This window comes from Mus musculus, chromosome 6, assembly GCF_000001635.26.
Source record: "Mus musculus strain C57BL/6J chromosome 6, GRCm38.p6 C57BL/6J".
Lineage (NCBI taxonomy): Eukaryota > Metazoa > Chordata > Mammalia > Rodentia > Muridae > Mus > Mus musculus.
Genome location: NC_000072.6, coordinates 69,617,921 through 69,634,481, shown reverse-complemented (window position 1 = coordinate 69,634,481; position 16,561 = coordinate 69,617,921). Strand labels below are relative to the sequence as shown.

The 16,561-nt window shown below is 35.6% G+C and overlaps 1 gene segment (V, D, J or C) and 1 further gene; one reads left to right on the top strand and one right to left on the bottom strand.

Moving 5' to 3' along the window:
• The window catches only part of Igk (immunoglobulin kappa chain complex), a 3,171,119-nt gene that overhangs the window by 1,092,273 nt on the left and 2,062,285 nt on the right, over nucleotides 1-16,561 (bottom strand).
• Igkv4-54 (immunoglobulin kappa chain variable 4-54) lies at nucleotides 2,304-2,834 on the top strand. The segment is given in 2 exon segments: nucleotides 2,304-2,352; nucleotides 2,532-2,834. Coding segments are annotated over 2 exon segments (352 nt in total).

The following is a 16,561-nucleotide window of genomic DNA, read 5'->3' as shown; positions in this document are numbered from 1 at the left end:
TTCATTTCATGAAGCCATGAAATGTGGTATAAGTGTGAATGTGCCTGTGTGAACACTATTTTATTTATGTTTGTAACGATTGGAAATAAAGAATCACCACACTTGTCATAGTACTTTTTTTGTTCTAAACATACTACTACTTGGTGCACAGTACTGTAAATGTAGTATTTCCTCTAGAATTCAAAATGGATATTTTACAACCCTGCCTTCACTTTGCCTATGTTAACATTAGATGGCAGCACAATCACATTTCTGTTTTTGTTTGTTTGTTTAGAATTTTTTAAAAAAAATATTAGATATTATCTTCATTTACATTTCAAATGTTATCCCAAAAGTCCCCTAACCCCCCTGCCCTGCTCTCCTACCCACCCACTCCCACTTCTTGATCCTGGTGTTCCCCTGCACTAGGGTATATAAAGTTTGCTAGACCAAGGGGCCTCTCTTCACAATGATGGCTGACTAGGCCATCTTCTTCTACATATGCAGCTAGAGACAGGAGCTCTGGGGGTACTGGTTAGTTCATATTGTTGTTCCATCTATAGGGTTGCAGACCCCTTAAGCTTTGGGTACTTCCTCTAGCTCCTCCATTGGGGGCCTGTGTTCTATCCAATAGATGACTATGGGCATCTACTTCTATATTTGCCAGACAGGGGCATAGCCTCACAAGAGAAAGCTATGTCAGGGTTTTGTCAGCAAAATCTTGCTGGCATATGCAATAGTGTCTGCTTTTGGTTGCTTATTATGATCAATAAGACAAAAACAGCACCTATAGATTGGAAAAGGATTTTTACCAATTCTAAATCTGATAGGGCACAATCACACTTCCATTCAGTCACTAACACCAGCCCTAAAGCTCTAATTACATAAGATTATAAAACAAGAATTACTCTTTTTCCGCAACCTCACCAGCATCTGCATCACCTACATTTTCTTTATTTTAGCCATTCTTAGTTGTGTGAGATGGAATCACAGGGTTGTTTTCATTTGCATTTCCCTGATGACTAAGGATGTTGAGCAATCCTTAGGTGCTTTTTAAATATTTGGTATTGCTCAGTTGTGTATTCTTTATTAAGCTCTGTATCCAGTTTTTTAATAGGGTATTTGGTTCTCTGAAGTCAAACTTATTGAATTCTTTATATATATTTAATATTAGCCCTGTATCAGATATAGGATTGGTAAAGTTCTTTTCCCAATCTGTTGGTTATCATATTGTCCTATTGACAGAAGCTTTGCAATTTTGTGATGTCCCATATGCCAGTTCTTGATCTTAAGGCATAAGCTATTATTGTTCTGTTCAGGAAATTTTCCCATGTGCTCATGTGCTCAAGACTCTTTCCCACTTTGTCTTCTATTAGATTCCATGTATGTGGTTTTATGCATTGCTGATGGGATTGCAAGCTGGTACAACCACTCTGGAAACCATTTTAGTATACTTAATGGTGAAATTTAAAGCCCATATTCACAAAAAAATAATAGATTTTTCTTTCTGTAGTAAACAGAATAAGACTAGCAACTAGCTACTAAATACAATGAAAGATGGAAATATGTGTTATTCAGAAAGAAGCTAGCCATTTAGTTAGAATAGTTTCCTTAGAAAGGCATACTTAATAAGGAACTTGATTTCAACAATTCTTAGGTCAGTATCTCTCAATCCATCTCAGTTGTTTTTCATAATAGTTGATTAAAAAATGGAAGAAGTCTTTCATGAAGGGAGGAATGTGAAATCATTCCTAAGATCTTGAGACTTAGTCATGCTTCATCATGGCTATGCTGACTTTAACATTATAGGAAGATAATTAAAACTTTACCTGAGGTAAATTAAAATACTTTTTAAATAAATTGTTTTATTCACTTTTCAACACTGTATTTTCCTTTTTCTCCTCCCAGTACCCACTCATTCAAGTCCTTCCTCATTCCCTCAATCTTTGCTATAAGTAAAATGTTTGATCAAGCTTTGACTTAAATTTGCAGACTCAGGGGCTGTTGATCTTTATAAATAAATGTAATTTATTTGAAAAGTGCTCTCAGATTCTCTCAGATAATAAATAGAACAGGAATTAAACAGTTTCAGGGCACATGAAATACTGAGAATGGTGATTATTCAGAGTAGCTTTAGATGAGTGCATCTTCATGAATCTCCAGCAGATATTCTCCCATGTGTTTATAAGCCAAGAACTGCCTAGACTGTATCTTGCTATTTGCATATTACATTTTCAATAACCACAAATATCTCACAATTGTTTTAAAGCAAAGTACTTATGAGAATAGCAGTAATTATCTAGGGACCAAAATTCAAAGACAAAATGGATTTTCAAGTGCAGATTTTCAGCTTCCTGCTAATCAGTGCCTCAGGTAACAGAGGGCAGGGAATTTGAGATCAGAATCCAACCAAAATTCTTTTCCCTGGGGAATTTGAGTCTAAAATACAGTTTTTTTTTTCTTTTTCTTTCATCTGAAAGTTGGGTGGTATAAAACTATTTTTGTATCTCTATTTTTACTAATCCCTCTTTCTCTATTTTGCTTTTTTCTAGTCATAATGTCCAGGGGACAAATTGTTCTCACCCAGTCTCCAGCAATCCTGTCTGCATCTCCAGGGGAGAAGGTCACCATGACCTGCAGTGCCAGCTCAAGTGTAAGTTACATGTACAGGTACCAGCAGAAGCCAGGATCCTCACCCAAACCCTGGATTTATGGCACATCCAACCTGGCTTCTGGAGTCCCTGCTCGCTTCAGTGGCAGTGGATCTGGGACCTCTTATTCTCTCACAATCAGCAGCATGGAGGCTGAAGATGCTGCCACTTATTACTGCCAGCAATATCATAGTTACCCACCCACACAGTGATACAGACTAGAACAAAAACCCTCTAAGTCCTTAGGGTCTAGCTACTTCCTCCTAGAAATAAACTGTGGCTGGTGGTTTGATTCCAGAAGTCCACACAGGGTGTTCTGCTTTACAATGTCATTTGCATATTTAGATGAATGTCTCTATAAAATTCCACTGTACTTCAGTGCTGTTCTCAAATAATCTACATTTCCAGTGTTTATTTATTCTCAATTTTTGTTCTATTTGTTGAAGACAAGTGTGGCAGACTATTTTACTGGTGGTCCCCATGAAACTTTACATCTATTTTCTGCTACTTTCACTGATTTTAGAATCTTCTTATTTTGTGGTTTTTCTTCAGGATATTCATTTGCTCACAACACAGTGCTTTTGTTATCCTACAAAAAGTAGTATCCATCCTAATATATTTTCTGGTTTTTATTAGTACACATTCTTTTCCACTAAATTGTACTCTTAATATGTGCTTAAAATATTTTTCTCTCCAAATTAAAAAAGAAAAACCACTGACAGGCATGTATACTTTCTTTCTATTCTCATTACAGTTAATTGGAACACTCCACTAATAAAGAAACCATGAAGGCAACAGAGAATTTATAAATGAACATTAATTTTTCGTATATCTATCATATGTCTGTCTGTCTGTGAATTGATTTGTGTGTGTTACCTTAATATGAATAACTAAAATCATATAGACATGCTAATATTATAAATAGTGAAAGACAAATTATTTAAAATATGTGTGTTGTTAATTTTAAATTTAAATTACAGTTTAATTAAATTTAATTTACACTTAATAATAACAGGAATAATTATGTAATAGTTTATTTTCAATTTTCCAATGTCATGTGTTGATATGAAATCCATCAGACACAGTTACCAGCCTGTCTATCTCCATCTATAGAAGAAAGTGTCACACTATCACAGGATGTCAAGATATTAATGTGTGTTTAGCACATTATTTATATAATTTGTCAAGAAAATTTTTTCAGAATCAGGTGTTTGACTTTTAGTCCTAGCAAAGAAACGACTGCATAAAGAGGATCATGGGGTTATGAGCAGCCCTGACTTCACAGACAAACACTGCTTCAAGCTAAATCTATTCACATCTAAACCAAAAAGGAAACACTTTTACATTTATGTGTTGCCAAACACTACATGAAATTTAGTGCTTGGCACTTTTTTTCTGGTTAGTGGTATGCATACTGTGGTTGTATGAATAAGAATGTACGTAATAGTTTCTTATATTTAAATATATTTCAAATATTTCTTAGTAAGAAACCATATTTGATAGGATTTAGAGGTATGGCCTTCTGGAAAGTGTGTCACTGCATTCGACTCTAAGGTTTTAAAAGCCTAATCCAGGCCCAGTATTTCTACTTTCTGGTCACTTGCTGATCCCAATTCCACACGCTCATCTCTCATGTCTGTCTTAGTGCAGCCATGATCCACAATATGAAGATAATGTACTAAACACTAAGGAGGTCCCAAATAAAGGTTTTCTTTGGTAGAGTTTTTGTGGTTATGGTATTTCTCCACAGCAATATAATACAACCAGAGAACCCAGTGATCTAGAAAGGTCACTAGAATATTTTGAATCGTGAGGCATCAGTGAATCAGCAAGTCAGTTCTCCATTTGCTCACTTGCTCTCGTGTCTTCTAGAAGAATATTTGTCAGGATCTTTTTCCCTTTCTATGATGTTCTATGGACATGCTTAATGACCAACACTCCCACCAGATATGAAATCAGAAAAGGAGGATTCAATGTTCATTGAAACCTGTAGGAAGACTTGGGCAGGGAAACAGACTAGAAAAGCACCCACAGAGATGCTGTATACACCTAAGTCCTTCAATATCCCACCTTCAACTAGTAGGGAAATGTTGAGGAAATGGGTCAGAGAGCCTACATTATCAGTTTCAGGCAAGACTTGATTTCTTGTGAAGCACATAATCAACCGACCTTTTGCATAAGTATCTCTATGCATCATGAACAAGCCTTTGGATATTAAGAATTTAGATTCTAGGGTTAACAATTTGCACAATTTTTCCAATTATAATTATATGTCATTAGATCTATTAAAAACTATTGTTACATCAATAAAACCAATTAGTGAGGGCTAATAAATATCCACCTTTATTTCATGAAGTAAAATAATGTCATGTCTAAACTATGCAGCTAAAGATGGGGAGATTCTAATTTTCCCATTTTGATGGAAACTCATTAACTATATTTTGATAGTTGTTTATTGTCTTCATGAAGTAGAATCACAATGATGCCTAAGATACCCTAAGGCACTAATCAGAGGATGTATCATGATGTATGAGATACTTTTTTTTTTTAATGTTTGTTTAGCTTGGTTGGTTTGATTTTGGTTTTGGCTTTTGATTTTAAGGAGAGAAGATTTAAGGAATGCTCAATTACCCTGGAATCTGATTATTTTAATACGCAGCAACACTCACTCACTCCTGCAAACCCATGACAAAAAAAATCACAGGTGTCTCTAAGTTTTCATTCTCATGTGGAGCATGAAATTTATGTTACACATACAAGAAGCTTCCCTAGCCCTCAATCTCACATAGCTGGTGTCTCTAAGAGCTTTGTTTCTTCCATCATTTCTTCTACCATAAATTTGCCATATGAGAGTTTCATTTTCTTTTACAAGAAAACAGTTTATCAAATATATTTATAACGTATGCAAACATTTATTGACACATATATAGTGGCCCATGTCCAATGAATCCTAGTTATTTAATTCCATCCACGTTATTTGCCATATGAGATTTGTCAAATAGTAGTTAGGGATTTTGAAATGTAGAGTTCATATTGAAATGATATAGTGGAATTAATGCAATCATAATGGTTCACAATTAACTAGGGCTTGCAGTCATATTCAGAAAAGGGCTGATAAGAAAGGAAATTTTGAGGGAAAGATTAGGGCTTTGAGTACAGAATCTATAGGGCATCTTAGTGATGCAAAATTAGTATATTGATTACTCACTTTGGCCTCTGGAGGGACATAGTCATTCTGAATCCTTGGTTTTAGCTCAGTGAGATTATATTTTCACCTTAGGAACTTATCAACTAACTATTTACTTATTAATTTGTAGACTTCATGTTTTTACCAATATAAACTATGAATTTCTGTTTGTAATTTTAATTGCATTACAAAATATTGGTCTTTTTTAACTTCAATGATTAACAACATTCTCTATTACTAACTAGATTCTAAATATAAATAGTGGGTTTTACCAGTTACGTAGATGTCTTGTTCAATGTCAGTCTATTATTTCTAATACCCCTCATGTCTTCCTTGCAGATAAACCCACTCATCTCTTCCATTTTGATAACTTTCTGTTCCTATCATTTTATATGTGGCCCTGCATGGTTGTCTTCCTCTTGTTTACTCACCGATCTCTTAGAGATTTGATGCTTGTAGTTGTTGAACTTGTCTTGTGTGAACACTCATGAACAAAGTCCTCTAGAAAATCATTAGGATTCCAATGTAAATTCAAGCTTATGATACATTTTGTATTCCTTTTTGAAGATTAGTGTAAGGTTTGCATGAAGGTGTCAATGGGAAGTTGTTGCTCAGGGAGATCCAAATGTGGCATGATGTCAGTATCCCCTGCAGATGTACTTGGAGTAAATCTCCATGTTTTTATTTGTAAAGCATAAATGCCCAAGGCTTCACCTGAGAGTTTCTAAAGCTTTTGACATCTTATTAATAATCCTCAATGATGACGAGGAAGAAACTCTTGATTGAGTTCTTTCCTCTTGATTCTCTCATCTTCTCTGCAAGGTTGGACCTTAAAAGTGTACACCCATTTTGGAGCTATTTTTTTGTTTTAATTCCAGTACCGATACTGCTCATGTACTAGAGTTTCATGTGAATAAGAAGAAGGCACCAAAAAGATTCAATTCCAAAAATTAATATTAGGATATGTATTCTACCAAGGGTGGAATATTAGGTTGAAGTAATAATGGATTATTTGAAATACATCAAACAACTTTTCATAATCAACTCAATTTCTTTTCTTTATAAAGACAACTTTACTTATGCAACCTACTTAAATGAATATTCAAAAGTTGCCTGTATAAATGTTCAATAAATAATTATGCAAAACAGACCCAAGGAACTTTCAATATTGGGTAAAAATCTAAATGAAAATAGTCATTTCTTTTGGATTGTTGTACTACACTTTTTATCACCTTCAGAATGATGTCTAGCAAGCCGTTGCCCAAAATTCTAGTCACATAACTACATAAAAGATGAAAACAGAAATTGTTGTGTCCGGCCAGCAGACCACAACCTGGGTTCTAGCCTGGAAAGGCATTTTGGAAACCTGGAAGAGAAGAGGGGCTAGGTGGCGAGAGAAAGAAATGTAGCCAAGACAGTTATTCTGATCAAAGCTCAATTTTACTAGTTCCGACATTTCAGTTATAAAGGAAGGGGGAGGGAACCCGATTCCCGACAAATAATCTCAGAATCCAGTAGAAGGGTCAGCATGTGGTGGCACTAACAGCAAGGCAGCAGGTTCCAGCAGTGGGCTTAGCAGAACAAATGAGCAGGAAGCTCCACCCCTGAGCAAGCAGGTTTCAGGCTGGGGGAGGGGAGACTACAAGAAATAAATTAGAGGATTCCTTTCTAGCCAATACAAAACGTGTATTCTTTAGGAAGACATTTTCCATTGCATTGCACTACATGAAATTCAGTGCTTGAACTGGAATTAGATCTTTTTTGAATGTCTGGTAGAACTCTACACTAAACCTATCTGGTCCTGGGATTTTTTGACTGGGAGACTATTAATGACTGCTTCTATTTCTTTAGGGGATATGGGACTTTTTAGATCGTTAACTTGATCCTGATTTAACTTTGGTACCTGGTATCTGTCTAGAAATTTGTCCATTTCGTCCAGGTTTTCCAGTTTTGTTGAGTATAGCCTTTTGTAGAAGGATCTGATGGTGTTTTGGATTTCTTCAGGATCTGTTGTTATGTCTCCCTTTTCATTTCTGATTTTGTTAATTAGGATGTTGTCCCTGTGCCCTCTAGTGAGTCTAGCTAAGGGTTTATCTATCTTGTTGATTTTCTCAAAGAACCAACTCCTCATTTGGTTAATTCTTTGAATAGTTCTTCTTGTTTCCACTTGGTTGATTTCACCCCTGAGTTTGACTATTTCCTGCCGTCTACTCCTCTTGGGTGAATTTTCGTCCTTTTTTTCTAGAGCTTTTAGATGTGTTGTCAAGTTGCTAGTGTATGCTCTCTCCAGTTTCTTTTTGGAGGCACTCAGAGCTATGAGTTTTCCTCTTAGAAATGCTCTCATTGTATCCCATAGATTTGGGTATGTTCTGCACAAACTATTCCACAAAATAGAAGTAGAAGTAACTCTACCCAACTCATTCTATGAAGCCACAATTACTCTGATACCTAAACCACAGAAAGATCCAACAAAGATAAAGAACTTCAGACCAATTTCCCTTATGAATATTGATGCAAAAACACTCAATAAAATTCTCCTAACCGAGTCCAAGAACACATTAAAGCAATCATCCATCCAGACCAAGTAGGTTTTATTCCAAGGATGCAGGGATGGTTTAAAATACGGAAATATATCAACGTAATCCGTTATATAAACAAGCTCAAAGACAAAAACCACATGATAATTTCATTAGATGCGGAAAAAGCATTTCACAAGATCCAACACGCATTCATGATAAAAGTCTTGGAAAGATCAGGAAATCAAGGCCCATACCTAAACATGATAAAAGCAATCTACAGCAAACCAGTAGACAACATCAAAGTAAATGGTGAGAAGCTTGAAGCAATCCCACTAAAATCAGGGACTAGACAAGGCTGTCCACTCTCCCCATACCTATTCAACATTGTACTTGAAGTCCTAACCAGAGCAATTCGACAACAAAAGGAGATCAAGGGGATACAAATTGGAAAAGAGGAAGTCAAAATATCACTTTTGCAGATGATATGATAGTATATATAAGTGACCCTAAAAATTCCACCAGAGAACTCTTAAACCTGATAAACAGCTTCGGTGAAGTACTGGATATAAAATTAACTCGAACAAGTCAATGGCCTTTCTCTACACAAAGAGTAAACAGGCTGAGAAAGAAATTAGGGAAACAACCCTTCTCAATAGCCACAAATAATATAAAATATCTTGTCGTGACTCTAACTAAGGAAGTAAAAGATCTGTATAATAAAAACTTCAAGTCTCTGAAGAAAGAAATTAAGAAGATCTCAGAAGATGGAAAGATCTCCCATGCTCATGGATTGGCAGGATCAACATTGTAAAAATGGCTATCTTGCCAAAAGCAATCTACAGATTCAATGCAATCCCCATCAAAATTCCAACTCAATTCTTCAACGAATTAGAAAGAGCAATCTGCAAATTCATCTGGAATAACAAAAAACCTAGGATAGCAAAAACTCTTCTCAAAGATAAAAGAACCTCTGGTAGAATTACCATGCCTGACCTAAAGCTTTACTACAGAGCAATTGTGATAAAAACTGCATGGTACAGGTATACTGATAGACAAGTAGACCAATGGAATAGAAGTGAAGACCCAGAAATGAACCCACAAACCTATGATCACCTGATCTTCGACAAGGGAGCTAAAACCATCTAGTGGAAGAAAGACAGCATTTTCAACAAATGTTGCTGGCACAACTGTTTGTTATCATATAGAAGAATGCGAATGGATCCATTCCTATCTCCTTGCACTAAGGTCAAATCTAAGTGGATCAAGGAACTTCAGATAAAACCAGAGACACTGAAACTTTTAGAGGAGAAAGTGGGGAAAAGCCTTGAAGATATGGGTACAGGGGAAAAATTCCGGAATAGAGCAGCAATGGCTTGTGCTGTAAGATCGAGAATTGACAAATGGGACCTCATGAAACTGCAAAGTTTCTGCAAGGCAAAAGACACCGTCAATAAGACAAAAAGACCACCAACAGATTGGGAATCTTTACCTATCATAAATCAGATAGGCGACTAATATCCAATATATATAAAGAACTCAAGAAGGTAGACTCCAGAAAATCAAATAACCCCATTAAAAAATGGGCCTCAGAACTGAACAAAGAATTCTCACCTGAGGAATACCAAATGGCACAGAAGCACCTGAAAAAATGTTCAACATCCTTAATCATCAGGGAAATGCAAATCAAAACAACCCTGAGATTCCACCTCACACCAGTAAGAATGGCTAAGATCAAAAATTCAGGTGACAGCAGATGCTGGCGAGGATGTGGAGAAAGAGGAACACTCCTCCATTGTTGGTGGGATTGCAGGCTTGTACAACCACTCTGGAAATCAGTCTGGCAGTTCCTCAGAAAATTGGACATAGTACTACCGGAGGATCCAGCAATACCTCTCCTGGGCATATATCCAGAAGATGTCCCAACCGGTAAAAAGGACACATCCTCCACTATGTTCATAGCAGCCTTATTTATAACAGACAGAAGCTAGAAATAAACCAGATGCTCCTCAACAGAGGAATGGATACAGAAAATGTGGTACATCTACACAATGGAGTACTACTCAGCTATTAAAAAGAATGAATTTGAAAATCCTAGCCAAATGGATGGACCTGGAGGGCATCATCCTGAGTGAGGTAACACAATTACAAAGGAACTCACACAGTATATACTCACTGATAAGTGGATATTAGCCCAAAACTTAGGATACCCAAGATATAAGATACAATTTGCTAAACAAATGAATCTCCAGAAGAATGAAGACTGAAATGTGGTCACTATGCCCCTCCTTAGAATTGGGAAGAAAACACCCATGGAAGGAGTTACAGAGACAAAGTTTGGAGCTTTGACGAAAGGATGGACCATCTGGAGACTGCCATATCCAGGGATCCACCCCATAATCAGCTTCCAAACGCTGACACCATTGCATACACTAGCAAGATTTTGCTGAAAGGACCCAGATATAGCTATCTCTTGTGAGACTATGCAGGGGCCTAGCAAACACAGAAGTGGATGCTCACAGTCAGCTAGTGGATGGATCACAGGGCTCCCAATGGAGGAGCAAGAGAAAGTACCCACGGAGCTAAAGGGATCTGCAACCCTATAGGTGGAACAACATTATGAACTAACAAGTACCTCAGAGCTCTTGACTCTAGCTGCATATGTATCAAAAGATGGCCTAGTCGGCCATCACTGGAAAGAGAGGCCCATTTGACACGCAAACTTTATATGCCCCAGTACAGGGCCAAAAAAAAAAAAGGGGGGGGAATGGGTGGGTAGGGAAGTGGGGGGGAGGGTATGGGGGACTTTTGGGATAACATTGGAAATATAATTGAGCAAAATATGTAATAAAAAAAGAAAGAAAGAAATTCACTGCTTGGCACATTTTTCTGGTCATTTCTATGCATACTGTGGTTATATGAATAAGACTGGACATCATAGTTTCATATAATTAAAAATATTTCAAATATTTCTTAGTAAGAAACCCTATTTGATAGGATTTAGAGGTATGGCCTTTCTGGAAAGTGTGTCACTGCCTTAGACTCTAAGGTTTTAAAAGCCTAATCCATGCCCAGTATTTCTACTTTCTGGTCCCTTGCTGATCCAGATTCCACATGCTCATCTCTCATGTCTGTCTTAGTGCAGCCATGATCCACAATATGAAGATAATGTACTAAACACTAAGCAGGTCCCAAATAAAGGCTTTCATTGGGAGAGTTTTTTTTTTTTTTTTTTTTTTGTGTGTGTGTGGTTATTGTATCTTTCCACAGCAATATAATACCATCAGAAAATCCAGTGATCTAGAAAGGTCACTAGAATATTTTGAATCATGAGGTATCAGTGAATCAGCAAGTCAGTTCTACATTTCCTCACTTGCTCTCATGTCTTCTAGAAGAATATTTGTCAGGATCTTTTTTCCTTTCTATGGACATGCTTAATGATCAACCCTCCCACGGGATATAAAATCAGAAAAGGAGGATTAAATGTTCATTGAAATGTGTAGGAAGACATGGACAGGGAAACAGACTAGAAAAGCACCCACAGAGATACTGTATACACCTAAGTCCATCAACATCCCACCTTCAACTTGTAGGGAAATGTGGGGAAAATGGGTCAGAGTAGCTACATCATCAGTTTCAGGCAAGACTTGACGTCTTGTGAAGCACATAATCAACCGACCTTTGCATAAGAATCTCTATGCATCATGAACAAGACTTTGGATATGAAGAGTTTAGATTCTAGGGTTAACAATTTGCACAATTTCTTCCAATTATAATTATATGTCATTAGATCTATTAAAAACTACTGCTAGATCAATAATACCAGTTAGTGAGGGCTAATAAAGATCCAACTTTATTTCATGAAGTAATGTCATGTCTAAACTATGCAGCTAAAGATGAGGAGATTCTAATTTTCCCGTTTTGATGGAAACTCATTAACTAATTTTTGATGTTGTTTATTGTCTTCATGAAGTGGAATCACAAGGATGCCTAAGATACCCTAAGGCACTAATCAGAGGATGAATCATGATATATGAGATACTTTATTTTTTTTTTTTTTATGTTTGGTTGGTTTAGTTGGTTTGCTTTTGGTTTTGGCTTTTGATTTTAAGGAGAGAAGATCTGAGGAATGCTCATTTACCCTGGAATATCTGATTATTTTAATAAGCAGCAACTTTCACTCACTCCTACAAACCCATGACAAAAAATGACAGGTGTCTCTAAGAGTTTTCAATCACATGTGGAGCATGAATTCTATGTTACACATACAAGAAGCTTCCCTAGCCCATAGTCTGACACACCTGGTGTCTCTAAGAGTTTTATTTCTCTGATCATTTCTTCTACCATGAATTTTCCGTATGAGAGTTTCATTTTCTTTTACAAGAAGACAGTTTATCAATTATATTTATAACATATGCAAAAATTTATTGACACATATATAGTGGCCCATGTCCAATGAATCCTAGTTATTTAATTTCATTCATGTTATTTGGCATATGAGTTTTGTCAAATAGTAGTTAGGGATTTTGATATGTAGAGTTCATATTGAAATGATATAGTGGAATCAATGCAATCATAATGGTTCACCATTAACTAGGGCTTGCAGTCATATTCAGAAAAGGGCTGATAACAAAAGAAATGCTGAGGGAAAGATTAGGGCTTTGAGTACAGAATATATAGAGCATCTTAAGGATGCAAAATTAGTATATTGATTACTCACTTTGGCCTCTGGAGGGACATAGTCCTTCTTAATCCTTGATATTTGCTTAGTAAGATTATATTTTCACCTTAGGAACTTATCAGCTAACTATTTACTTATTAATTTGTAGACTTCATGTTTTTACCCATGTAAACTATGAATTTCTGTTGGTATTTTAATTGTATTACAAAATACTGGTATCGTTTAACTTCAATGATTAACAACATTCTCTATTACTAACTAGATTCTGAATATAAATAGTGGGTTTTATCAGTTACATAGCTGTCTTGTTCAATGTCAGTCTATTATTTCTAACACCCCTCATGTCTTCCTTGCAAATAAACCCACTCATCTCTTCCATTTTGATAACTTTCTGTTCCTATTATTTTATCTGTGGCCCTGCATGGTTGTCTTCCTCAAGCTTACTCACCATTATCTCTTAGAGATTTGATGCTTATAGTTGTTGAACTTATCTTGTGTGAACATTCATGAACAAAGTCCTCTAGAAAATCATTAGCATTCCAATGTACATTCAAGCTTATGATACATTTTGTATTCCTTTTTGAAGATTAGTGTAAGGTTTTCATGAAGGTGTCAATGGAAAGATGTTGTTCAAGGAGATTCTAATGTGGCATGATGAGGAATGTCAGTATTCCCTGCATTTGTACTTGGAGTATATTTGCATGTTTTTATTTGTAAGTCATAAATGCCCAAGGCTTCTCCTGAGAGTTTCTATAGCATTTGACATCTTATTAATAATCCTCAATGGTGACGAGGAAGAAACTATTGATTGAGTTCTTTCCTCTTGTTTCTCTAATCTTCTCTGCAAGTTTGGACCTTAAAAGTGGACACACATTTTGGAGCTCTTTTTTGATTTTCTTCCAGTCCAGATACTGCTCATGTACTAGTTTCTTATGAATAAAAAAAGGCACCAAAAAGATTCAATTCCAAAAATTAATATTAGGATATGTATTCGGCCAAGATGGTAATATTAGGTTGAAGTTATAATGAATTGTTTGAAATATATCCAACAACTTTTCATAATGAACTCAATTTCTTTTCTTTATAAAGACAACTTCACTTATGCAACCTACTTAAATGAATATTCAAAAGTTGCCTATATAAATGTTCAATAAATAATTATGCAAAAATACACCCAAGGAACTTTCAATATTATGTAAAAATCTAAATGAAAATAGTCATTTTTTTGGATTGTTGTACTACACTTTTTATCACTTTCAGAATGATATCTAGCAAGCCGTTGCCCAAAATTCTAGTCACTTAACTACATAAAAGATGAAAACAGAAATAAATTAGAGGATTCCTTTCTAGCCAATACAAAACATGTATTCTTTTGGAAGACTTTTTCCATTTGTATATAACCTTGAGTTTCTAATAACTTCTGGTAATATGAGATATGAATAGTTGAATATTCATGTTTCCCTAAAGAAACCCTAGAACCTGAACATAGTTAGCAAGTGTGACTTATTCATATCACCAGCCTGTATGACTAAGTTTTTGGTGAATTGCCCTTACAGTTCTATATCATTAACATGCAATGGATTTGTTACTTTGTCCTGGCATCTATACTTTATTCTCCACTAAAATAATGACCATCTGAAAGGATTCTTTTATGTATGTTCCAGTGTTTTCTCCTTGTTCTGCTAATTAGATGAGTTAGAAACCAAGATACTCTTTCTGAATCCATATGTGGAAACAAAAATCACAACTATGTAGACATTCTTCGCTTGCCTATGAGAAAATCAAGTTAACTGTAAAAGAGCCCACAAGAGCAGCAAATCTAGACTGTTTCTCTTTACCTGGTTCTTTCTGTTGTGCCAGAAAATTTGACAGTAGATTTCTGAATGTAGCTCAGCCCATATATGTCTGGTGAAAAAGTACAACGATGAGTTGAATGTCAGTATGAATACTCATTTAATTGTGAATACTTGGCACCAGAAACTTCAATTTTGTCGTAGAAAAAATTTGAATATTGTAACAATTAAAATGAGGGAGTAAGATTAAGGAAAAGCAAATTTAAAAACAAAACTTATTAGAATATTTAGCTCAGGGTCAGGTGTGGTGGCACACACCTTTAATGCCAGCACTCAGGAGGCAGAGGCAGGTGGATTTCTGAGTTTGAGGCCAGCCTGTTCTACAGAGTTAGTTTCAGGACAACCAGAGCTATACAGAAAAACCCTGTCACGAAAAAAAAATAAAGAAAGAAAGAAGGAAACAAAAAAGAGAATATTTAGCTCGAAGGAAAAAGCATGGTGGAAGGTATACATCACGAGATGGAACATTGACAACATATATCACTTTGTAACTGGCTCTGAATTATCTTTGATGCAAAACTATTAGGATAAACATAATATTTTTAAAAGTCTTTGTATTGTGTACAATCTCCTCCAGTTTGCACTCTGCAACTTATAATATGTAATCAAGTCAAAATTTGTTCAAGTGAGATTATGACATTCATTCAAAGGAAGTATAAATTCTCATGTTTTTTGTTTGTCAGTTTGTTCTTCAAATGTCTTTAAATATGTTGCTCATTAGTGTGACCTTATGTTACTAAGAATTGTTCACTAAAAGGATCCTGGAATTCATTATTACAATTAACTCTGAGAATTAATGGTGAGCTGTAGTTCAGTCATATGACAGCCAGTTTCATTCATTTCCTATTATAAACTATTTTGACATGTATACTACAGAAAGTGCTATTCTTCACATTTAATAATACAGTGAAGAAGAGTGGAAACAGAAGGTGTCTTCTTATAACATCATACTTTCAGTTCTAACTTACTGTTTTTTGCATAGTGACCATTAGGGATTCCATACTTCTTACAGTTAATACTCTTGCCTCCCCAGAGGCCCAACAGACTGCCTTGAGTAGAATAGACCTCTCAAAACAACAAAAGATTTTTATTTCATCTCTGTGGTCTTTGTTCCTATTTGGCTCACAGGAGACTGAAAAAAGGGATACAGGACTTCTTGAGTCTCCCTCTCCTACAAGATGCCTAAAGGATAACAGAAAATTATGTACATCTATCAATGTCCTGAGAAATTATTTATCCAGTAAAAAACAATTCCTCGCCTAAATTAGTTTTGTTTAAATTCATAATTCAAATAAACACACACACACACACACACACACACACACACACACATACACATACAACCATGTGGACACATACAAGCATACATAATCAATGTATACACACATACTTACACACAAACCATATATCCTAAATAGCTCTATTTTTATATTATATAAATGAAAAAGAGCAATGCCTTAATCTAGTGTTGTGATAGCTTGGCTGTATATAATGGGAACAAAACAAAACTGTCAAAAGAAAAGATTCATCACGTTTATTAAACAAGGGTTCTTATTCAAGCATGTAACAAGGCATATTAGAAAATCTCATTTTTTACTAACACTATTGGCTTCATTTATGGTGTAGTGAGATTAGTATCTTAAACCCTAGCTAGAAAGGCCTTACCTCATTGCAAATCAACAGGTATATATCTA